Here is a 20,361-nt window from a genome sequence, read left to right on the forward strand (position 1 = left end):
AGAAGCCACAGATAAATCAACACCCGTTAAGTTTAGAACCTTAAGATTGGTTAACCCCTCTTAACCAACTTATATCAGTTGAAGAAACATAACTAGTAGGCAAATAAGAAGTAAAATAATTATATGATTCTTTTAATGTTGAGATGCTATATGAGAATGATGAGAAATCAAATATCATAGATGAGCACGATATATCAAGGTACTGCAAAGCAGATAGATTTTCAAACTGGTTCTTAATAGGACTTGAAAACATCGAATTTGACAGATTAAGGTAAACAAGGTTTCTGAGTTTAGAAAAGTCGTTATGGATTTTGGAGTAGTCGAAACTGTTGTAGCTTAAGTCAAGATGGTTGAGATAAACAAGATCAAAGAGGGAAGGAGAAATTGTACCATTAAGTGCATCAGATGGCTCAGACGATGTTGAAATGACAGCCGAATAAAGATTGCGCATAAACTTGTCCGGTCTTGGGTTCCGCAGGTCGACCTTTATGACATGTAAACTGTCATCAGAGCAATGAATTCCCTTCCAGTTGCAGCAATTAAACGGCCTGAAGGGTCAGAGAGAAACGCTTTGAAGCTTAAAAGTGTTGTTCTCTCATTGTCATGGCAGCATTGAACTATGACATGCAATCGAGCAAAGAGCAAAAGAAGAAAAAAGGTGATAAATTTCATGTCTGTCTTGCTAGCTAGATTTTTTTTTTTTGATAATCAGTTCTTGTTTTTAGTTTTTAATAAAAGATCTGCTCTTGAGTTGGAGTTTTTATAAAAGTGAATTATATGCGAAGGTAAAGGTGGAGTGTGATATATAGCTGATCATGACAGTTGACAAAGGGAGTCGAGCTAGAGAATAAAACGCATATTGAAATGAATGAAACGTAGACTAATTATCATTCAGAAATTGCTCTTTTTACGTACGGTTTCTGAATAACTAAGTAGACATCGGAATCACTTGGTAAATGGTGAAAGATACGGTTTATAGTAGTAATGAGTATTAAGAAGAATCTGCTCAAGGAATGAACTAAGATTCCTTAAAGGAAAAATGAGAAAGTAGTTGAGAATTTATTTTGCAATTTCATCTCAGGACTCGAAGGACATTGACATTATAGACAAGTCGTTGAGAATTTATTGTGCATTGCGGGGAGTACTTTTCATGTCATTAAGGTCGAGGGGAGTACTGAACCTCCCATTGAAAGGAGTTAGGTACTGATAAGATGACTACTATTTTTGTAACAAACTCTACTAGCCTTCTAGTTTGTTTCCGCACTCAATATATTCCACATGTATCTTCTTCACCTGCGAGCGACATCACTGTTGTTGAGACTTTCACTGTTCTGTACCTAGATGTAGTAACCTAACTATCTTGTCCACTGTCAGTGTAGTAGAGTCATTAAAAACGCATAGTTCATTATCATGTTTAGCAACTGGTACAGCCCTTGAATTCAGATCCGCATCCACCAGTAAGACGCGGCCATGTATGTAAGGTGCAAATTTTGGAACGTTTCCTTCAACTGCAACAGTAAATTGGATTAGAAATTTAGAACCAGGGACCATTTTTTGTCATCATCATCGATGTCATAAACAAAATTTTTATTCAGAGAATCGATTCATACTAAAGACCTCTTTTCTTATATATAGTACGCCCTCCGTTCAACAAAAGCCTGTTGGTTTAGCATATTTGTAAGTCAACATTTGTTTAATTAAGGATCCAGAGGTTACTTGATACTGCGACGTCTTACATTAAGATATGATCTGCAACCGTAGTTGAGAATTTATTGTGCACAACAACCTCTGTCTCTGACATAGACGTAGTTTCTTATCATGCTTTTCATATCATAAAGGTCGAGGGGGAGTACTGAACCTCTTATTGAAGGGAATTAGGTATTTGTAACAAACTCTACTAGCCTTCTAGTCTGTTTATGCACTATATATTCCACATGTGTCTTCCTCACCTGCAAACAACATCACTGTTTTTGAGACTTTTACTGTTCTCTACCTAGATGTAGTGACCTTACTATGTCGTCCTCTGTCGGTGTAGTAGAGTCATTAAAACGCATAGTTCAAATTCAGCAACTTGACGAGCCTTCAGATCAGCATCCACCAGAAAGAGACGGCCATGGATGTAAGTTGCAAACTCTGAAATGTTTCTTTCAACTGCAACAATATATATAATTGGATTAAAAATTTGGAACCAAACGACCACTTCTTTGTCCTGATCATCGAAATAGTGGGAAGTCTTACATTAAGATATGATCTAAGGGAGAGTGAAGACAGACAGACAGACAGAGATGTATTTTACGGAGGAAGTGCATGTCTTTTTGAATCCTGCAACCGTGTGTGTGTGTTTTGCCCCATTATAATTGCGTCTTTGACTAGATTGAAAGGAACCGATCGACGCATCTTTAACTAGATTGCAATGAATCGTCACATTGGAATTAATTAATGGTGTACGTGTTAAAATGGACCGAATTTTTTGGGAAGTTCGAAGTTCAATCACAAGGAAGGTAGTACGACAAAACTATGAAAATAAAATGAAACAAAGTTTCAGGACCCGCAGTTTCGAATAGTGAGTTTCCAGACCGAAAATAGATTTTGATGATCGTGGTGCATGGGTTGGGAAATATCTATCAGTCTTAGTCAGTCATCGTTGACTAGACTTTTATCTAGTCCAGCTTTTCGTAGACAATAGCCGGCCAAATAGTGAAGGAAACCGAATGACTTTTGTTGTTGGCGTTGGAACTGGATTGTGGGGTTTTGTTTGGGTTTTGCTTCTGCTTCTGCTTCTTAACAAAAAAAAAATGGTGGTTGTGATTTTGAACTGACAAGGGATTTACGAATTGCATATATGGTAGATGAATTCTACCATACGCAGGGGTGACACTTTGTTAGTGTAAGAGTTATATAATGCTGTAAGTTTGTTGTAGGGCAACTAATAAATTTGGCAAATGTAATGCAATTATTGATAGGCTTAGAAGACTTTTGGGATTGAAATAAATTGAGTTAACATTTCTTTTCTTTTTTTGGAACTGGAAGATTGTATTAAAAGAAAAAAGTATTAGTATGTACAAAAGAGAGAGAGCTATCAGAGAGAAGGAAATCTCGATATCAAGCACTGGACAGAAAGTAAAATGAACAAACCACTAAAAATAGCAATAAAAAATAGACAATTTCACGGCATCATGACTTGTCATACTCTACAGTCTACACATAGAAGAAGGTTACATGTGACAGAATTTTCAACAAGTTTGTTTATTAATTTGAATTCAAGACTCCATAGTACGGCAAAACATACAAATAACTTCGAATTCATCAATCCATGATGCATAATAATTTCAAGATATTATAAGTTTCATGATGTCTTCAGAGTACTTGAATGATATTTCAGTTTCTTCCAAGCACTGATCTTTCTCTTCCCTGGTCCAGCTCTGTTCCAGGGACATAACACATGAAATATATTAGGTTAATCATTAATTCGTAACCTACTGATTCTTTAAACAATCCCATGAACAAAAGATTTTTACTTACTTCAGTGACTTTGTTTAGCTTCTCTCTAGCATTCTGTAGTAGTTCCGAAATCTCCCCATTATTCCACTTGTAGAATTCCAACTCCTTGTTCTCAAGTATCTTTTCAGATGCCTGAACCTGATAAAAAAGAAACATAAAGCAACTCTATATATGTAGCTACACTTGAATCTGTTTCTGTTTCATTATCATATGCATTCATATAGTACGTACCCTTTTACCAACCATTCGACCACCGGTTGCGAGCCCGAAGTAAATGTTGTAGAAATGGCAAAAGATTGCTTTAGGATTCTTCACTGCTATTTCCTCGAGATAGGATGCATATGAAATCCCAGAGGTTGTTGGTGATGGAATTTGAATTCCCATCACTTCTTTAAACCACTCCAAATCGTTTGCTAATGCTCCCGACCTTTCTAATCCTGTATTTCTCAGCTCTGCATCTACGTGCAATAGAAAAGACAAATTATATGTGAACATTTAACATATTTAGTTCGGGGGTTATTGAATCATAAACAAATTTCCAATGAGGAGTTTATTGCATATTAACTTACAAGAAGAATAGTCTGCATTCATGACGATTTTCTCAAGTGCATCGTAAACAACTTTGCTATAAACTAGAAACTTAACATACCCACTTAATGAAGGCTTCATTTTCATCAAAATTTGGGCCATTGTGTCGTTATTGTCCCCTTTTCTCGATGGATCTTTTACGTGTAATTTCATTGCTACAGATCGTAGTTCCTCTGAATGTCATTTGTTTCTGCTTATGATCATCATTTTTGTTCATATTATCTGATCCAATCACAACATGGGATATTGATGGCATATGTGAAATTCTCCCTTGACTATCATTCTTACTCTCCCATCGAGTAAAATGATTCAGTTTTAACGAAAATGATGACTTATAGAAACCATGACGGGTTAGATCATGAGAAACATAAGTGATGCTACAAAAAACCTGAGAAAAGGCCACTAAAATCTGACAACAGCTCAAAAAAATTATTTGCCAAAGGCTTTCGGAACTAGTCAAAGTCAACTATTAGTTCCCATATGCTTCGGCAACAAATTGATCGCAACTACTGTTGTTAATAGTTTCTGAACTCTTTAGCAACAAACATATGCCAACAACATGAGATAAGCTAGTAGCCTAACACTTCCGAAACTAGGAAAAGGCTACTCTAGTTCCTGTATATTTTGGCAAAATGTTAACGGAAACTCCAGTTTTCATTTGTTTCCAAAATCTTTAGCAACAAATGTAGGCCAACTACGTAAAATACGCTTGTAGCCTAATTCTTTCGAAACTAAACGAAGGAAACTTCTAGAACTGCTAGTTCCTAAATACTCAGGAAACAATTTAATCGCAATACTATTTCCAGTAGTTTCTAAACACAAAACCAAGTAGATTATGTGGTGGACTTGAACTTCGTCCTTTGTGGGTGCAAGTCTGACATCAAACATTCTCGAACGGGAACATGAAAACTCGTTCAAATCAATGTTTTGCTTCACTATGATCAAATGCTTGGATGCACAAACTATAAATTTTTTTACATGAGTCGACTAAATCGACAGTAATATAAACCGAACTCTTTTACAAATTCAACAACGCATATCATTCCAGTCAAAATCTGAAACTATTAACACTCAATAATTTCAAAAGTAAAACCCAAGTTCTTCCGTATCCTTGCCTTCTCCATTGTTGGCAACTGACCCTTTCAACAGTGAAAAAGCTAATTGTTCAGCAAAGTATTTTCAAGAATTACAACAAAATTGCATATAGTTCTTGTACAAAAACATTACCCATAAAAGGGGTTATCAAAAGAACACTCCTGCTTAAAGATTGGATCCTCCTGAAAGGGGAGAATACATAAATTCAACTTGCTTGCGACTCTTAGAGAAGCCTTCTCTGCATACTTTGTCGGTAATGGTTTTCGTCGAGACTATTTTGTGAGTGTCAACTAGTGCAGTTTTTGTGAGCTCCATGCCCCTCTCCCTTTTATTTTGTTGCTCATAGAGAATATCATTGGCCTACCCTCCTGCGAACACAATCGACCAATTAAAGAAGTTAAGACCAGACAATGTCTGAAGAAAAGCCTCTGAATTGGCCCATCTCTTTCTTGATTCTTATGTTACCGGATTTTATGTGTTATCAAACATACTGTTATCGATACAACAGTTTTAACTTAAAACTCTTATGTTTTTTAACAAGGAAATTCTCATTCAAAATATTAGAAGAGACTGCGTAACATTTTTACAAGTCAGTCGAGAGCCAATAAACTAAAAACAAGTGGCAAACAGATGTAGATCAAAGTAAAGAAAGAACCTCGTAGAAGTGGCAAACCGATGTAGATCAAAGTAAAGCAAGAACCTCGTAGGAGAGGCAAAAATAAGGGTTGACATACGACCTTATGAAGTCACTGGGGACTCTCCGCACAGGACTCCGTCGCAAGAGCCAATTAACAAATCATAAACTACTCTTGAAACCTTGCTATTTGATTATTCATCATATTCAGGCTTATATACCACAATACTGTCCGTGTATTCTGACCAAGAATCCACGCTATGTAAATATCGATGTTAATCACTTACAAATGTCAGGTGAATTGAGAAACTAGGAAGGGCAGCATTGTATAACATGCGATGGCGGCCAAATGTAAGAGCCAAACATGATAATTGGTTAAGTACATTTCCATGTACGGACCTTATAATGGACATATCAGTCACACAATCCTTCAACACAAAGAAGGAAATCAAAACACAAACAAAATTTGGAGTACTGACATGTAATCAAAAATTGTGCGAAAGATACAATTAAGACTTTGTATCACTAATACTAAATAAAGGGGATTTTTATCAGAAGCATGAGTTGGTTGGTTATCAGATCAATTGGTCCTCCATCTAATCTATAGTCTATACAAATGTTTCTGGTGGCTTATAAATTCTATGAAGAGCTTATCATACAATCGCATAATTCTCTGTGCGTGCCACAACAAAATACAGTTAGCGTAACTTGTACCTGCAGAATGGACATGTGACCAATATTCTTTCACCAGTTGACTAAACAACGATCCGTCCTTCTCCATCAACTTGATTGCTTCATCGTACTCCATTATTTTACCTGTAGGATAATAAATAACACTTAAACTCTCCATTTTTAAGCACTATGAAATTCATTTTTCAGGGTCTGATTTTAGTCTTAGGATAAAATGGAACAATATTTAGTCTAATCCATTCATCTGCAAGTCATTGATTACCAGATACATCTGAACTATTCCACATTTTCCACAAACTACCAGATCGACCTCCAATCAACCTTTAGGTTACTGTCAAACCTAAGACAACGAGATCTATAAAAATCCCAAAGGAAAACCCCCAAAGAATCTTTGTAACAAAAAGTACTATAACCCCAAATACCCAATCCACATATCAATATGATTATTAGTTATTAAGCCAGTAAATTTCTCGTATAGTCCACAATTCACGAATTCTGCACATTGAATCTGTAAATTTTCTGGTGGAAAACCAAAAGTTAGGTTCAAATTATGAACCAAACAACTCTAGATATTGGGAGGAAGTAGGACCTCTCTTAGCAAGATAGGTTCCAAATCTCTTTAAGGTGAGTAGAATCATGGACATTCATAGATTTATAAATTTCAAAATTTATCAGAAGATGATTTCAAAATATACCAACTATATAAATAGTACAAAATGCAAACTGTGTATATTTTTTGCTCTCAATTCCTAGACAAAGCTTCAACCACATATTAATTCTGAATGCAATCATCTACTCAACTATAAACAAAAATGCATAATTGTAGAAAATTAACATCAATCCCATTAAACTATTAATCAAAAAAGAGTTTGATAAGTGAGTTAAAAGAGACTGTTCCAAGAAATAGGAAATGTAGCTGAGACAAATTAATATCGAGCTTTCAATAATTTCACTTTTGAAATGGATTGGAGATCAGATATCTCTACTTACACGCAGATTTCTTAGTTCAAACCAGAGCCCCATCTTTTTCACCACGATAACTACTGTTGAGAAAGCAATCCATCACATTCACAAGTGAGACATTATCTCAAACAGTTAAGAGGTATCAAAGTGATGACAAAGATTAGCTCAAACGAGAGGGGAAAAGAAAGACAATAAGAAAATTACCACAAACTGGTGATTATTTCAGACTTCCAGTTGCTGATGGATACCCAAACGTCCAAATCCTTCAAACGAACAAAAACTCACGCCTGCACCAAAATAAAAACCCAATTAGCAAATCAATTTATTTTCTTTCGATGAATACAAGACTCAAATAGTAAGGAATCGTACGAAATTAGAAAAACAAAGATGTAATCCCCACCTAAGCTTCAAAAGATTGAATCTATATAAAACGTATTTCAAGTAAATAGATGAACATATCAAGCTTACTTACCAGATTAATAGATTTGTGCAGTTACAATCCGATGAACTCTAATTTCCTTAATTAGATCGAAAAATTGTAATTTGTAAATGATTTGACTATGAACCGTTTTACGGGTTATACAGATTACCGCATACTGATCACTAATATGAGGTTAAAGATTTGACTGGGAAATCATAATTCAGTCACCAACATGCCCTAAAGCTTTGATGTGGATTCTATGTTTATGAGGGGAATCCTTTTGTGGGTTTTTAATGGGAAGAAACTCGTTGTTGTTGACGATGATTTCTTTTTCTCGAACAAAAATCATTCAAATGAAGATTCGAAGATGGGGTTTCGGTTTAGGGTAGAGTTTGGTGAGAGAAAATTATCTTTTGGTGGTGAATGGTATGAACTATGAAATTCCGTTTGTGGGTTTTGTTACAGCTTTGAGTCGAAATAACACGAAGTAGAAAAATTATAGGCAAAGATGCAGCTAGGGTTCCAGTAAAGGGAAAAGAATCCTATGACAAAATTTGGTTGAAATGTCGCGGGAATTTGGGCGCCAAAACTTAGTTATTCCCGCCAACAAAGATTGCAATTGTGAAACACCTTGACCAGTGCATAAGGATCGATGACTTGTCATAGTTTGTTGTCGTTAGATTTGAAAGAGATGGGACGAGATATGAAAAGATACGAAGGGATTAGTGAAAAAGTTTTTGGTGGGAATTTAGAGCGCCAATTTTATGTGAATATGTAATGTAAAATGGATCCAATTTCCTCTACCCGCTCCGTTTTAATTCTGATATAGGCATCGTAATGTAAATGCGTATGCTTTTGAAATAAAAAGGTAAAAATATACACAGGTCAATTATATTTGTGATCCATATTTTGTTGGAAAATGAGTTCAAATAAAGGATGAAATAAACACAAAGAAATTGTTGTACTCTAGACTTTCAAGGCTCGAATAGATTTCTTTTAGACGATTATTTCTACCCTCTCAATATCAATTGGAGATTGCAACAGGTATGCGAAATAATGCCTTCGGGATACAATGAAAGCCCAACAACAGAGAAATTGGATTCAAGGTTTGCACCCCTTGACCCAACCAAGAACACACGAGAGAGGTTTCTGATGATGCTTTAGAAAAAGAGGAAAACAAGTTGAATTGATTGTTTATAAAAATGGGAGAATACCTTCACTACTTATAGGGATATTCATGCCTATTGGAGATACCTCTTCACTTCCAAAAGACACATAAGGTGTCTATTGGGAATGGTTGTGTCTTTTATGAACCATCACACCTATTAAAGGTGTCTCTTCATCTCCAACTAACATCCATTGTGTTTATCCATCACATAACACTTCCCCGTCATAGCGGCGAACCAAAACAGAAAACCATTTTAGTTTCTAAGATATTGAAAATATCCAACATATTTATGGATTGGTCAAGAGAATAAAGTGGGGTTGGTATGCTACCAAATAAAATTGACGGGATTAAGTGAAGACTGTTGATGGATAGCAAGAAAAGTCTATTAATGGATAACATGAAAATTCGAAGGGATCCAAGTGAAATTGAGCAAAGTCAAGTGACGTTGGGTGATATTGATAATTAACCAAAGAAATCGATGAAATACAGGTGAAGTCGGTGAAATTGAGTAAAACTAATGGACATTCAGTGAAATAGAGGGATAGTCGAGGAAATGGAAGGAATCCCGATGAAAACGAGTAAGGTCAAGTGATATTGTATAAGCTTGATGGATAACGGGCAACATGAGCGTGGTCGATGGACATCCGGTGAAATTGGTGCATCACCGGAGAAACAAATGAAATACGAGTGTAATTCAATGAGGAGTTTCAAGAATTCGTTGAAATATACCGACTCAAAAAACCGTTTGATCCCATTGGATATGCTTAGATATTTATATAATCAGACTGCATGACAAGATTATACGACTCTATGATCTTTTCAATCTCACTGGATGCGCATAGAGATTTACATAAGTCGATATCGGGAAAGACTTTTGCAACTCTATAATTTTTTCAAGGCAAGTATATAGCTTCAAAATTTGTTGATTAGTTCCTTAAGATGCCCCACTAAAAAATTAATTATCATATAATCCGAAAAGAAAAGAGAAAACCTAAATAAATATATATTTTTTGTTTTTCTCTTATTCCCTCAACTCGACATTACTTTTTTCCCATTTAGACTCATCAAACCAATCACGAAACTTAGATCGGGAAGAAAGACAAGAAAAATGAATTCACTTTATGATTTAGACCATCAAAGTGCACATACATATATATCCTCTCGAGGAGTTTAGCGACCCTTGAAGTCTTCTTAAGGATATATCGAGGTACAACCGCATACAAGACTTTATTCAAGATCCGAAAGTCGTTAAACATATATGATTCAGGTTGTAGTACTATTACAACTCAGATTCATTGGTGGATTAAGTCCATCTAACTCAATTAGGGTTGTCAGTAAGTGTCATATTACCCGAAACCGCGCTCACACCAATTGATCTGGGTCCTAAAATTGGGCCCCTGAATCTTGATACATGATCAATACACCCAAGATAAACCCGAAATCTCAATGTCCTACTATTGGTTAATGACTTTTTTAATAAAATTCAAAGCATTTTGTCTAGTTCGATTTTGATTTTTTCTCATTTCCTATTTTTTTGTTATGTTTAATCTTTATTTAAAACACTAATAAAAAGTGATAAAAATAATGTTGATTAAAGATAAAAGAGAAAGTTATTTACCAGCGTTTATGAAAAATTTGATAGCCTTCTTATACCCAATGGGTACATAGAACTGATGGACACCTGAGATTTGTTGTATCAGATTTCGGTCCACTAATTTAAAAACCGAAGTGAACTCGTGTAATTGGGTCAAGTCGTACTTGGACGAAACCATACACATTGATAGTCCTAATTACTCGTACACGAGTAAAATTTTGTTTCCGTTCAGCATACCACATATAAAAAGTCAGAAGTCAACGGTGATCTATTCACAACAACACAATTTAGCCACAGACTACGAGTCTAGAAAATTATTATGCTTTAAAAACTAATTGGTATATACACTACAAAATCTGATCTTAAGATATGTACACTTATAAAATCATGGCTACTGATACGGGTATCGGTTTATTCTGGAAGTGATACGGGTATCAGGTACCCAAAAAACGAGACACTTTATCAGGTTCAATGATGTCCAACGATTCTTCAATTTAATTTAGTTGAATTTGATATTTGAGTCCCTACTTTCTAAAATCATGTTTTTCATTAGATTTAGGGTTCTAGGATTTCGGGAAGAACATTATTGATTGAAGTCAACTGAGTAGTTGATGGAGTTTGTGTTTGGGTTTTCTATTATGGTTTGAATTTAGGTTTTCAATGTTGGGTTTTTCTGGATGTTTGAAGCATATGAAGATGAAGATTAAAATGAGTCATATTTCCTTTGAGACCGGTGAATATGAGTCATTTGCCGAGTCAAATCGCCATCACTCGTAGGGCCGGACCAGCTCTATTAAGGGGTTTATTGGACATTTTGCGGTTACTATCTTCTAAATGTTACTATCGTTTTTTGAATAAATCGGTCAAGGTGAGAATACTTTAATAAATTTTAAGAAAATAAGAATATTTTTTCTGTATAGTTTCGAAAATAGAAATAATTTATCAAAACCCCTTAAAAATATTTTGGCTTATATAAATTTTGGTCAAACAAATATAAAACCGCAACAGTTTAGTAAACAGAAAATTCACTATAACTGCCCTAAGCCCAATAAAATTATCTGCTGGACAATGAATTACCTGTCACACGATTTTCTCGAGATGTGTGCACAATCCGGATACCTTATATAAATAAGATAAAACCCTAAATCATTTCCCTAATGACAACCCAATTGGTTCCACGCCGCTCTCTATCTTCTTCCTCCATTACCCTCTTTCTCTTTTTTGTTCATCAATTTTTAGCCTAAATTAGAAGAAGAAAAATGACATCAAGCAACAATTCCTCATGTGGTCTTCATTGTACTCTCCATTTAATCTTACATCTGCTGCTTGAGTGATTTTTTCCACTTCCTTTGTCTGTCGATTGGTCTTATTCCACTTGCTACATCAAGTAATACCACAGTAAAGCTGAAAATACTGTTATCTCGGTAATTGCCTTTCCATATCAGCGTTTCTCACAATTTTAACGTCTCAGAGTTAAGGATTTACATCTAATGTTTCTTCCTTGCAGGTTTTTTTTAAGATCTGGTTGAAGCGATTCTGATTTTCATATGTCCGGTGGTGCTACATCGTACAATTGGAGTTAGCGATGCCGAAGGAAACCAATGAAACTGAACAATCAAATATGGGTGATCGTCATATTTCTTCGTAATCCCTTATTTCAATTAGATTTTGAAAGGATTTTAGGCTTTGTTCTTCCATAATGCACTGTTGCATTTTAAGTGTTTGGTTATACGCCTCAACAAATTAACATCAGCTGATAGATGAATAAGTGAAGTGGTGGTGGTATTATTTTACAGTCAAAACGAACATAAAAATGATTGTTTTCCAATAGTTATCCGTGATTAGCTGTTGGTGATGATCTCATTTGCTTGAGGGGCTTAAAAGTCTTTTTTTAAGAGATGTCAATACCATTGTTTTCTTTTTCTTCTTCATTATCTTGCTTTTTCTACTCTATTTTAATCTAATCGGATTAACGAAAATAATTTGATGTAGAATTTCTTTTATATAATTTACATGTAATCTTTTCGTTAAAGTATCATTGTTTATGTGTTCGATTTTGAATTCGTTGAATACATTTTAACCATAAAACGAGATAGCATATGTAATTTTATGTCACATATATGGTGATGTTAATGCAGCGTTTAGTCATTTTTCCCCTTTATATAATTTCATTGCTTTTTTTGAATTTTTATTATTTCTAAATAGGAATGTGTTCTTTACTTTAAGGTGCGCATTTATACTTATGATACTATCCTACCTTGTTAAATGTTTGAAGTCGGCTTATTGACGATCGTTATGCCTGAATGATGGAATGGAGGGTGATGCGGAGGTCTGTGGGCGAGATGAGGATCTTGACGTGGAAGGTCAAAATGATGAGGATGACTATGATGACATGAAGGATGAAAATTTCGTCCTTGACTATCCTGACATGGAGCACCCAAATGTGAGGGTGCTAGTGATGATGAATGACTTTCTTTATTTCTTTTGGAAGACTAGTGCGGACTGGATCAAGTGATGAAATGTTTTTTTTTTTTCTTTCTTCTCATCAAGATATAGGGCAGGGAGGATGATGACATGTAGTATGGCATCTTTTCTTTTTAAAGCCCATGAAATTTTTTCTTTTTAAAGCATCATGTAGTAAGGCATAATGACTTGTTGGTTTTGGGAATGAAATGCATTTTTTTTTAATTTATCTTGTTACTATATATATACTAATTATAATAATTAATTGCCATATTTTTTCACCTCTTTCATACTAAAAAAGAAATATTAATTATAATATTAATTTCCATATTTAATCACAATTTTAATTATAAAAATTAATTGCTATATTAATTAAGAAAACTGATTACGGAGGTATATAACTAATTACAATAACCGATTACTGTGTAACCATACTAATTGCCATCCATCACCAAACAGTTCTGTGTAGCCATATTAATTGCCATCCATCACCAAACAGTTGTGGTTACGATGTAGCCATATTAATTATCATCCATCACCAAACAGCTCTGATTACCATGTAACCATATTTATTGTCATCCATAACAGTTACATCGTTGCAAGTGCCTGTCCTACAAAAAGTTTAGTTGCCACAATAGTCGTGGAATGATTTGGGAACCACGTGCCAACTAGCAAACATAATTGTGAAAGGATTCCGTAACTATCTATCAACTGCAACTTAGTTGCCTTAACTTATTGCAATTATGACATTAAGATACTCGGCTATTATCAGATTAATTGCTAAATACACTCACAACGGTATCTAATTTAGTTGCCATATGTCGTAGCAAGTACCCGACAACTACAAAAGCTTAGTTTTTAGTATGTTTGGCAACTCCAAAACACCTTTTAAAATTAGTGGGCTTAATTTATAACATCTAACTAATCACGTATTCGGCTACACCAACATAAGTTGCCAAAAGTATGCATGGCAACTAAATTTTTATAGTAGTTGCCTTAACATTTGGAAACAACCCATATGGCAACTTAGGCTCCGCAACTACCACTAGTTGCCTTTATGTTTGACAACTAAAATCTCATTTTAGGCAACTAAATTGGTTTTGTTGCTGTTGCTCAGATTTTTTAGTACTGGAAATTCTGTTTGGTGTTCTTCTCGATTGAGTTTTGTTCGAAAATAATTGAGATTGAGATACCAATGTTTTCAAAGTAGCCATGAATGAAATTTTTTTTTTAAGAGAAATGAAAAACAAGAATAACACTACTCCACAACCAAGATAGAGAAGAAGAAAAAATGAGATGGAGTAATAGAAGTAATTTCCCTTCGGTATTTATTATTCCCTCCGTTCCACTTTAAAAGGCTTCAAGATTTTTTTTTTCGGTTCCAAAATATTTCAGGGTTTTTATATTTTTCCAATAAACTACTAACATTGCTCATGATTTTGTCTAGGAACCAAAATATTTTTAAACATAATAATACTAATGCTTAAAGACTAATTTTATGAACATACATAACAAAATGTTGAGGTTTTTTTTTTTTTTTTAATATGCATGAAAACTCGGAACCCTTAATTTAAACATGGCATATACTTAAACTAGTATAAATGCCTTTCTCAACACTGTGTAGTGTGTACTACGATTTATCGTAAAAAACCACATATATAGAGCTGGAAATGCAAGATTATCATCAAAAGCTTCGTGGGACAGTGGTTAAGTGGAGAGTTAGGTAGTTAGTGGTCTCAGGAAAAAAACAGAGGAAATATGAAAAAAAAATCACACATGCATTTCTACTGTAAAAAACGTGTATTCAAGGTTAATTAACTTTTAGAGACTGTTTCGACAAGAAATATATCCAAGGCTGCTGACGGGGGATCCAATTCTGTGGGATGTACCAAGTTTCAAATAAAACAAAATAATTTTGCATATAAAACAAAACAACTTTTACCTTGAGCTCGGTACACTCCAGAATTTGGTCATCCATTAGCAATCTTGAATATATCAGCAAGGTGGGTGGTGGTGATCTTCATATAGAGCACATTAACAACATTAACAAATTATTTTATGTCAATCTTTCCTTTTCAAAAATTTGTTTCGGGGTCTGGCTATTAAAAAACTGACATTATTAAACTAATGGTGCATTACTAGATATATGGACCCGGATGTTTAACAAAGAAAAGCATATTAATCCAACAAAAGATTCTAAAGACATGTGGGTGAAGGGCACAAAACCCCCACAAAGGGGAGGTATTTGGAAAAGAATCCATAGAAAAGATTACAATTGGCTTAAAAAGTGGTTCATCAATAAGGTTTTTATGGAACAGAAATGCTGATGAACTATTTGTACTTACTCGTGATTATGAGACTGGTCGTGCTCGATAAATCTCAGAGCTTGATCCTTGGAGATCACGTTTACAGAACTGACTCGATTTTTATGCGTCACCCCGTATATCTTTTCCGCCACTTTCACAAGCTCTGTTCTGAAAGTAGTGGTTATAAACATGGGTATTTGCCATGTCTGCCAGGCGACGTATCATATTTCCGACAGCAGTTCTGTATTGCGAATCTAGTGCGGCATCGATCTCGTCAAAAAGATAGAATGGAGCACGATCACATCTCTGTATGGCAAAAATCAGAGCCAAGGCCACAACAGTTTTCTGACCACCAGAGAGCTGCTTCATGGACTGTGTCTCCCCTTTACCAGTAAAAGAAACCTTGACTTTGACGCCAATATACTTCTCAATTCTCCCTTCAGCATCTGCCTCACGAGGCTCGACCACATCACGATCATCATCTGCATGATCAGCATCCTTTTTCTTCATCATAACCAAAAATCCATGGCCACCAGGCACGAGTTCAGAGAATGCTTCCCGAAAATGTCGAGCTACACCTTTAAATGTACGCTCAATTGATTCGTCCTTCCGGTGATCCAAAACTTGGATTAGCTCCTTGATTTTATCATCACCTGCATCCAATTCAGCTTGCCTCTTTTGGAGTTATTCTCTTTGCTCCGTGAAGTTTACATACTGGTCCAGTGCCATTTTATTGATGTTGGTCATATATAACTAATATATATATATATATATATATATATATATATATATATATATATATATATATATAAGTTGAACAAATCAAATGCGGAAGCGGGTTATTAATTCGTACCTTGTAATCGGTCCAAATGAGGATGACGTCGAACCAACGGATCACTTGCGTTTCACGTTCTTGAACCTCCAAACTCGGCGGTGAGTAGGTGCCACAAAATTGAGCACAAACTATATTTCCACAAACTAAATACCCTATAGAACTTCAATTTTCTCTCTAAAAGACACTAAGGGATTTGGGTGTTCTTCACAACTAATGTTTGAATACTAGAAGACTTGCTCACTAACTTGAGTGCTCACTTAGAACTCTCTAGTTTAATCTCCATACTTGGTTTATCTCTTGCTAAACTCACTACTATTGAGTTGTAGTGTTTTCTTCTACTTCTTATTATGGTTTCAACAAATGAAACTAGAAGCCTATTTATACTCAAACTTCAAGTATCTTCTCTTGGCAAGTGTCAAGGAAGAACCAAACACTTGGAACAAGTTCTAACACTCTTTTAGCATGGAGTAAACACATGGAGTAAGTGATCAAACACTTGTTAGCTTCATGCAAATACATGGTGGTTAGAAACAACACACATATTTCATCATGGATTGGTTAGTTGGAGAAGGATTTTTCCTTTGATAAAGTCAAGCATATGACTTTACTCATCCACCCAAGATGGACTTTAGGAATGCATATACACAATGGGTGCCCATATTTCCAACATCTCCCACTCACACATAGTCTGTGTAACGCCAGCATGCTTCCCAATCAAAGTCTTAAGAGAAAAATGTTCATATTAGTAAATAGTTTGTGCGACCGCCGAGATACCTTCATTTTGGGAGCTCCATACTAGAACCTCATTACGAGTCAGCATGGAGACATCAAACCTTCACAAAGAATGTTCGTATCTCATTACCTCAGATAATTTGACTACACCTGACACAATACTCTTAATCCCTCTAGCAAGCAGTATTGCACCTATGTACATTTTATCAATTGTACTCATGATTTCCGACAGACGAAAAACGCTGGCCAGCTATGAGTCACAATTCATGGTGTATCATCAAATTTTATCAATACTCTTAATCCCTCTAGCAAGCAGTATTGCACCCATGTACATTTTATCAATTGTACTCATGATTTCCGACAGACGAAAAACGCTGGCCAGCTATGAGTCACAATTCATGGTGTATCATCAAATTTTCTTCCAAGAAATTCATATCGTTCAAATTCAACTTAACAACTTTCCTAGACATGTATCATTATACGGGAAGTTGCATCGTATTAGAAAACATGCTAAAGTAGCATCATTAAGTATCCTCTTCATGACATAAACTCAAGTCAAAGGGGTAAATGAATTGGATATTAATCCAGTGGCTCACACAGCAATGAAGCATGGAATCATTCATTGCTCTCACAATCGGTCGACTTAGCACATACATCACAAAGTGTATGCTATGGCGTTTCTCCCACTCAAATGAGCATGTCCAACATAAAAAGCATACGCCATACAAATCTTAGTCTAGTCTCCCTTTAAGTGCCTAACTTGACTTTATGTTCCAATAGTCATTCACATAGTAACTGTTCAGAAAATCACATCTGGCTATATAACAGGCTTCATTAAATGGTGGTTACATTTAATGATCGATCTCTTTGTAGGATCTCATCTTAAACATATTAAGGCGACTTCTAGTTGTATAGAAAAGTTTGCCATTAAAAGCATGTGGTTTTCCGAAAAACATATATTCCGGAAAACGTCTTTTCTTTGTCTCATCTTGCTCGCTATACTAAGCGCTAAGGGGAATCACCTGTGTGAGCAGGCCGATTTTTGCCTGCTGAAAACTTTAATATTAGTGTACACATCAAAAGTATATGATTTCTATAAAAACATATTCATTTAAGAAAGCATTAATACTTATAATAATAATGTCATTATCACATGTTTTACATATCAAATCCTGTTTAATCCCATGTTCTCTATATGAGATTGAAAAGCAATTTTCGGAATGGGCTTAGTCAAAGGGTCATCCAACATTCTATTTGTGGAGATATGTCTAAGAACAACCTTTCTTCGTGCAAACATATCACGTATAAAGTGGAATCTCCTACCAATGTGTTTGGTTTTTCCATGGTATTTGAGATCTTTCACATATGCTAGAGCTGATGTGCTATCATTGTGAAGCAACACCGCTTCTTTTGCATGTTCCGAGGCACCGAGTCTCTTAAGAAATCTCCTCAACCAGAAAGCTTCTTGGACTGCTGCCGCAAGTGCAACATACTCTGCTTCCATTGTAGATAGAGCAATACACTTTTGTTTCAGACTACACCAAGTGATTGCACCACCTCCAAGTTTAAAAACGTATCCTGAAGTGGATTTAAACTCATCTCTATTGTTGCTCCAATCGGCATCCCTAAATCCTCTGAGTCTAATGTCTTCACCAAGTTTAAGATAACGAAATATCCTTTTAACTGCTTTCCAATGATCTGGTCCAGGGTTACTCTGGTAACGACTTACCATCCCTACTGCAAAACTGAAGTTGGGTCTAGTACACAACATAGTGTACATAAGACTCCCAACCGCAGATGCATATTGTACGTTGGACATGTATTTCTTTTCTTCTTCATTCTTAGGGCATTGGTCGTTACTTAGGACACATGCTTTGTCCATAGCAGTGTCAATGGGTTTGCAATCATGCATTCGAAAGCGCTCAAGTATCTTTTTATGTAAGTCTCTTGAGACAAACTAAGAGTCTTTCTTGAGCGGTCTCGCGTGATCTTAACGCCTAATACATAATTAGCTTCACCCATGTCCGTCATTTCAAAATTAGAGGATAACCGCTTCTTAGTGGCGATAACTCCTTCTAGATCATTACCCGCTAATAGAATGTCATCGACATATAAATCTAGGATAAGAATGCTTTCCTGGGATCGTTTTATGTACACACAATGGTCTTCTTCAATCATTTCATAACCAGCAGAGGTGATCGATTTATGGAAACACATATACCATTGTCTAGACGATTGTTTAAGGCCATAAATGGAACGTTTGAGACGACAAAATTTGCACTCTTGTCCTTTGACCTCAAAACCCGTTGGTTGAGACATGTAAATTTCTTCGTCTAGTTCCCCGTTAAGGAATGCAGTTTTAACATCCATCTGGAACAATTCTAAATCCAAATATGCAACAATAGCAAGGACGAGGCGAATTGAGGCAAACCTTACCACATGAGAGAAGGTTTCCTCATAGTCAATACCCTCTTTTTGAGTATATCCTTTTTCCACTAGACGAGCTTTGTATTTCTCGATTGAACCATCCTCCTTGCATTTAATTTTAAAGACCCATTTGTTTCCAGTGGCCTTTCGCCCAGGTGGAAGATCAACCAACTCCAAAACGTCATTCTTATCCATTGATTTAATTTCCTCTTGCATTGCAAAAAGCCATTTATTGCAATCAACTGAAGAGATGGCTTCTCTAAAACAAGTAGGCTCATCTTCAATACTCGCAGCATACATTAATATTCCCCCTTCAGTCTCAAAGTGACGACGGGGTACTTTTCCACGCTCACTTCTACGTGGTTTAAAAACTCGTGTCTCTAGCGGTTCACTCCCACTAGGATGTAGACCACTCCCACTATCTTCAGCGATTATAGGTTGAGAAACTAATTCTCTACCTTCGCTCGAAGATGGTAAAATATCTTCACTCTCTTCTATTTCAAAGAGTTCCAAGTTTTTGTAAATGTCACTGATTCGAGGAAAATCATTTTCAATGAAAAAAATATCTCTGGACTCTATCTCAGTCATCCCTCCACTTGGATGTTCACCATACATCACATATCCTTTTGAGCAATCATAATATCTTATAAAGACAAGCTTTCTTGCTCTAGGACCTAGATTTCCATAGCGTTGTGAACATAACCAGCTGAACCCCATGGGCGCAAATTACCTAAATTAGGTTTTTCGCCTTTCCGAAGTTCATATGGCGTAGAAGGAACCGATTGAGTTGGGACACGGTTAAAAATGTACGCTGCAGTCATAATACATCCCCCCAGAAAGATATTGGGAGGTTGGCTTGCGCCATCATTGATCTAACCATGTCTAATAATGTCCTATTCCTTCTCTCTGCAACACCATTTTGTTGCGGAGTATTTGGAATAGTA

General features: G+C 35.7%; 1 protein-coding gene, 2 long non-coding RNA genes and 1 pseudogene across 3 annotated transcripts; 1 reads left to right on the forward strand and 3 right to left on the reverse strand.

Moving 5' to 3' along the window:
* Positions 1-3,329: 3,329 nt before the first annotated feature.
* On the reverse strand, positions 3,330-4,977 carry LOC113296158 (heme oxygenase 1, chloroplastic-like). Its single transcript, XM_026544491.1, has 5 exons — positions 4,797-4,977; positions 4,071-4,262; positions 3,733-3,959; positions 3,523-3,633; positions 3,330-3,422 (listed from the first exon to the last, which is right to left on the reverse strand). The coding sequence occupies exons 1-5, from the start codon at positions 4,975-4,977 to the stop codon at positions 3,330-3,332; spliced, it is 804 nt and encodes a 267-aa protein (XP_026400276.1).
* Positions 4,978-5,025: 48 nt separating this feature from the next.
* On the reverse strand, positions 5,026-8,476 carry LOC113293528. The gene is made up of 5 exons (XR_003332348.1): positions 7,944-8,476; positions 7,676-7,758; positions 7,499-7,551; positions 6,533-6,634; positions 5,026-5,552 (listed from the first exon to the last, which is right to left on the reverse strand). It is a non-coding gene; the product is annotated as an uncharacterized LOC113293528 (long non-coding RNA).
* Positions 8,477-11,826: 3,350 nt separating this feature from the next.
* Positions 11,827-13,342, forward strand: LOC113299906. The gene is made up of 2 exons (XR_003335243.1): positions 11,827-12,078; positions 12,162-13,342. It is a non-coding gene; the product is annotated as an uncharacterized LOC113299906 (long non-coding RNA).
* A 2,116-nt stretch (positions 13,343-15,458) lies between these two features.
* Positions 15,459-20,361, reverse strand: part of LOC113293529 — a 33,162-nt pseudogene continuing 28,259 nt past the window's right edge.

The sequence above is a fragment of the Papaver somniferum genome, chromosome 7 (assembly GCF_003573695.1).
Source record: "Papaver somniferum cultivar HN1 chromosome 7, ASM357369v1, whole genome shotgun sequence".
In the NCBI taxonomy this organism is placed as follows: domain Eukaryota; kingdom Viridiplantae; phylum Streptophyta; class Magnoliopsida; order Ranunculales; family Papaveraceae; genus Papaver; species Papaver somniferum.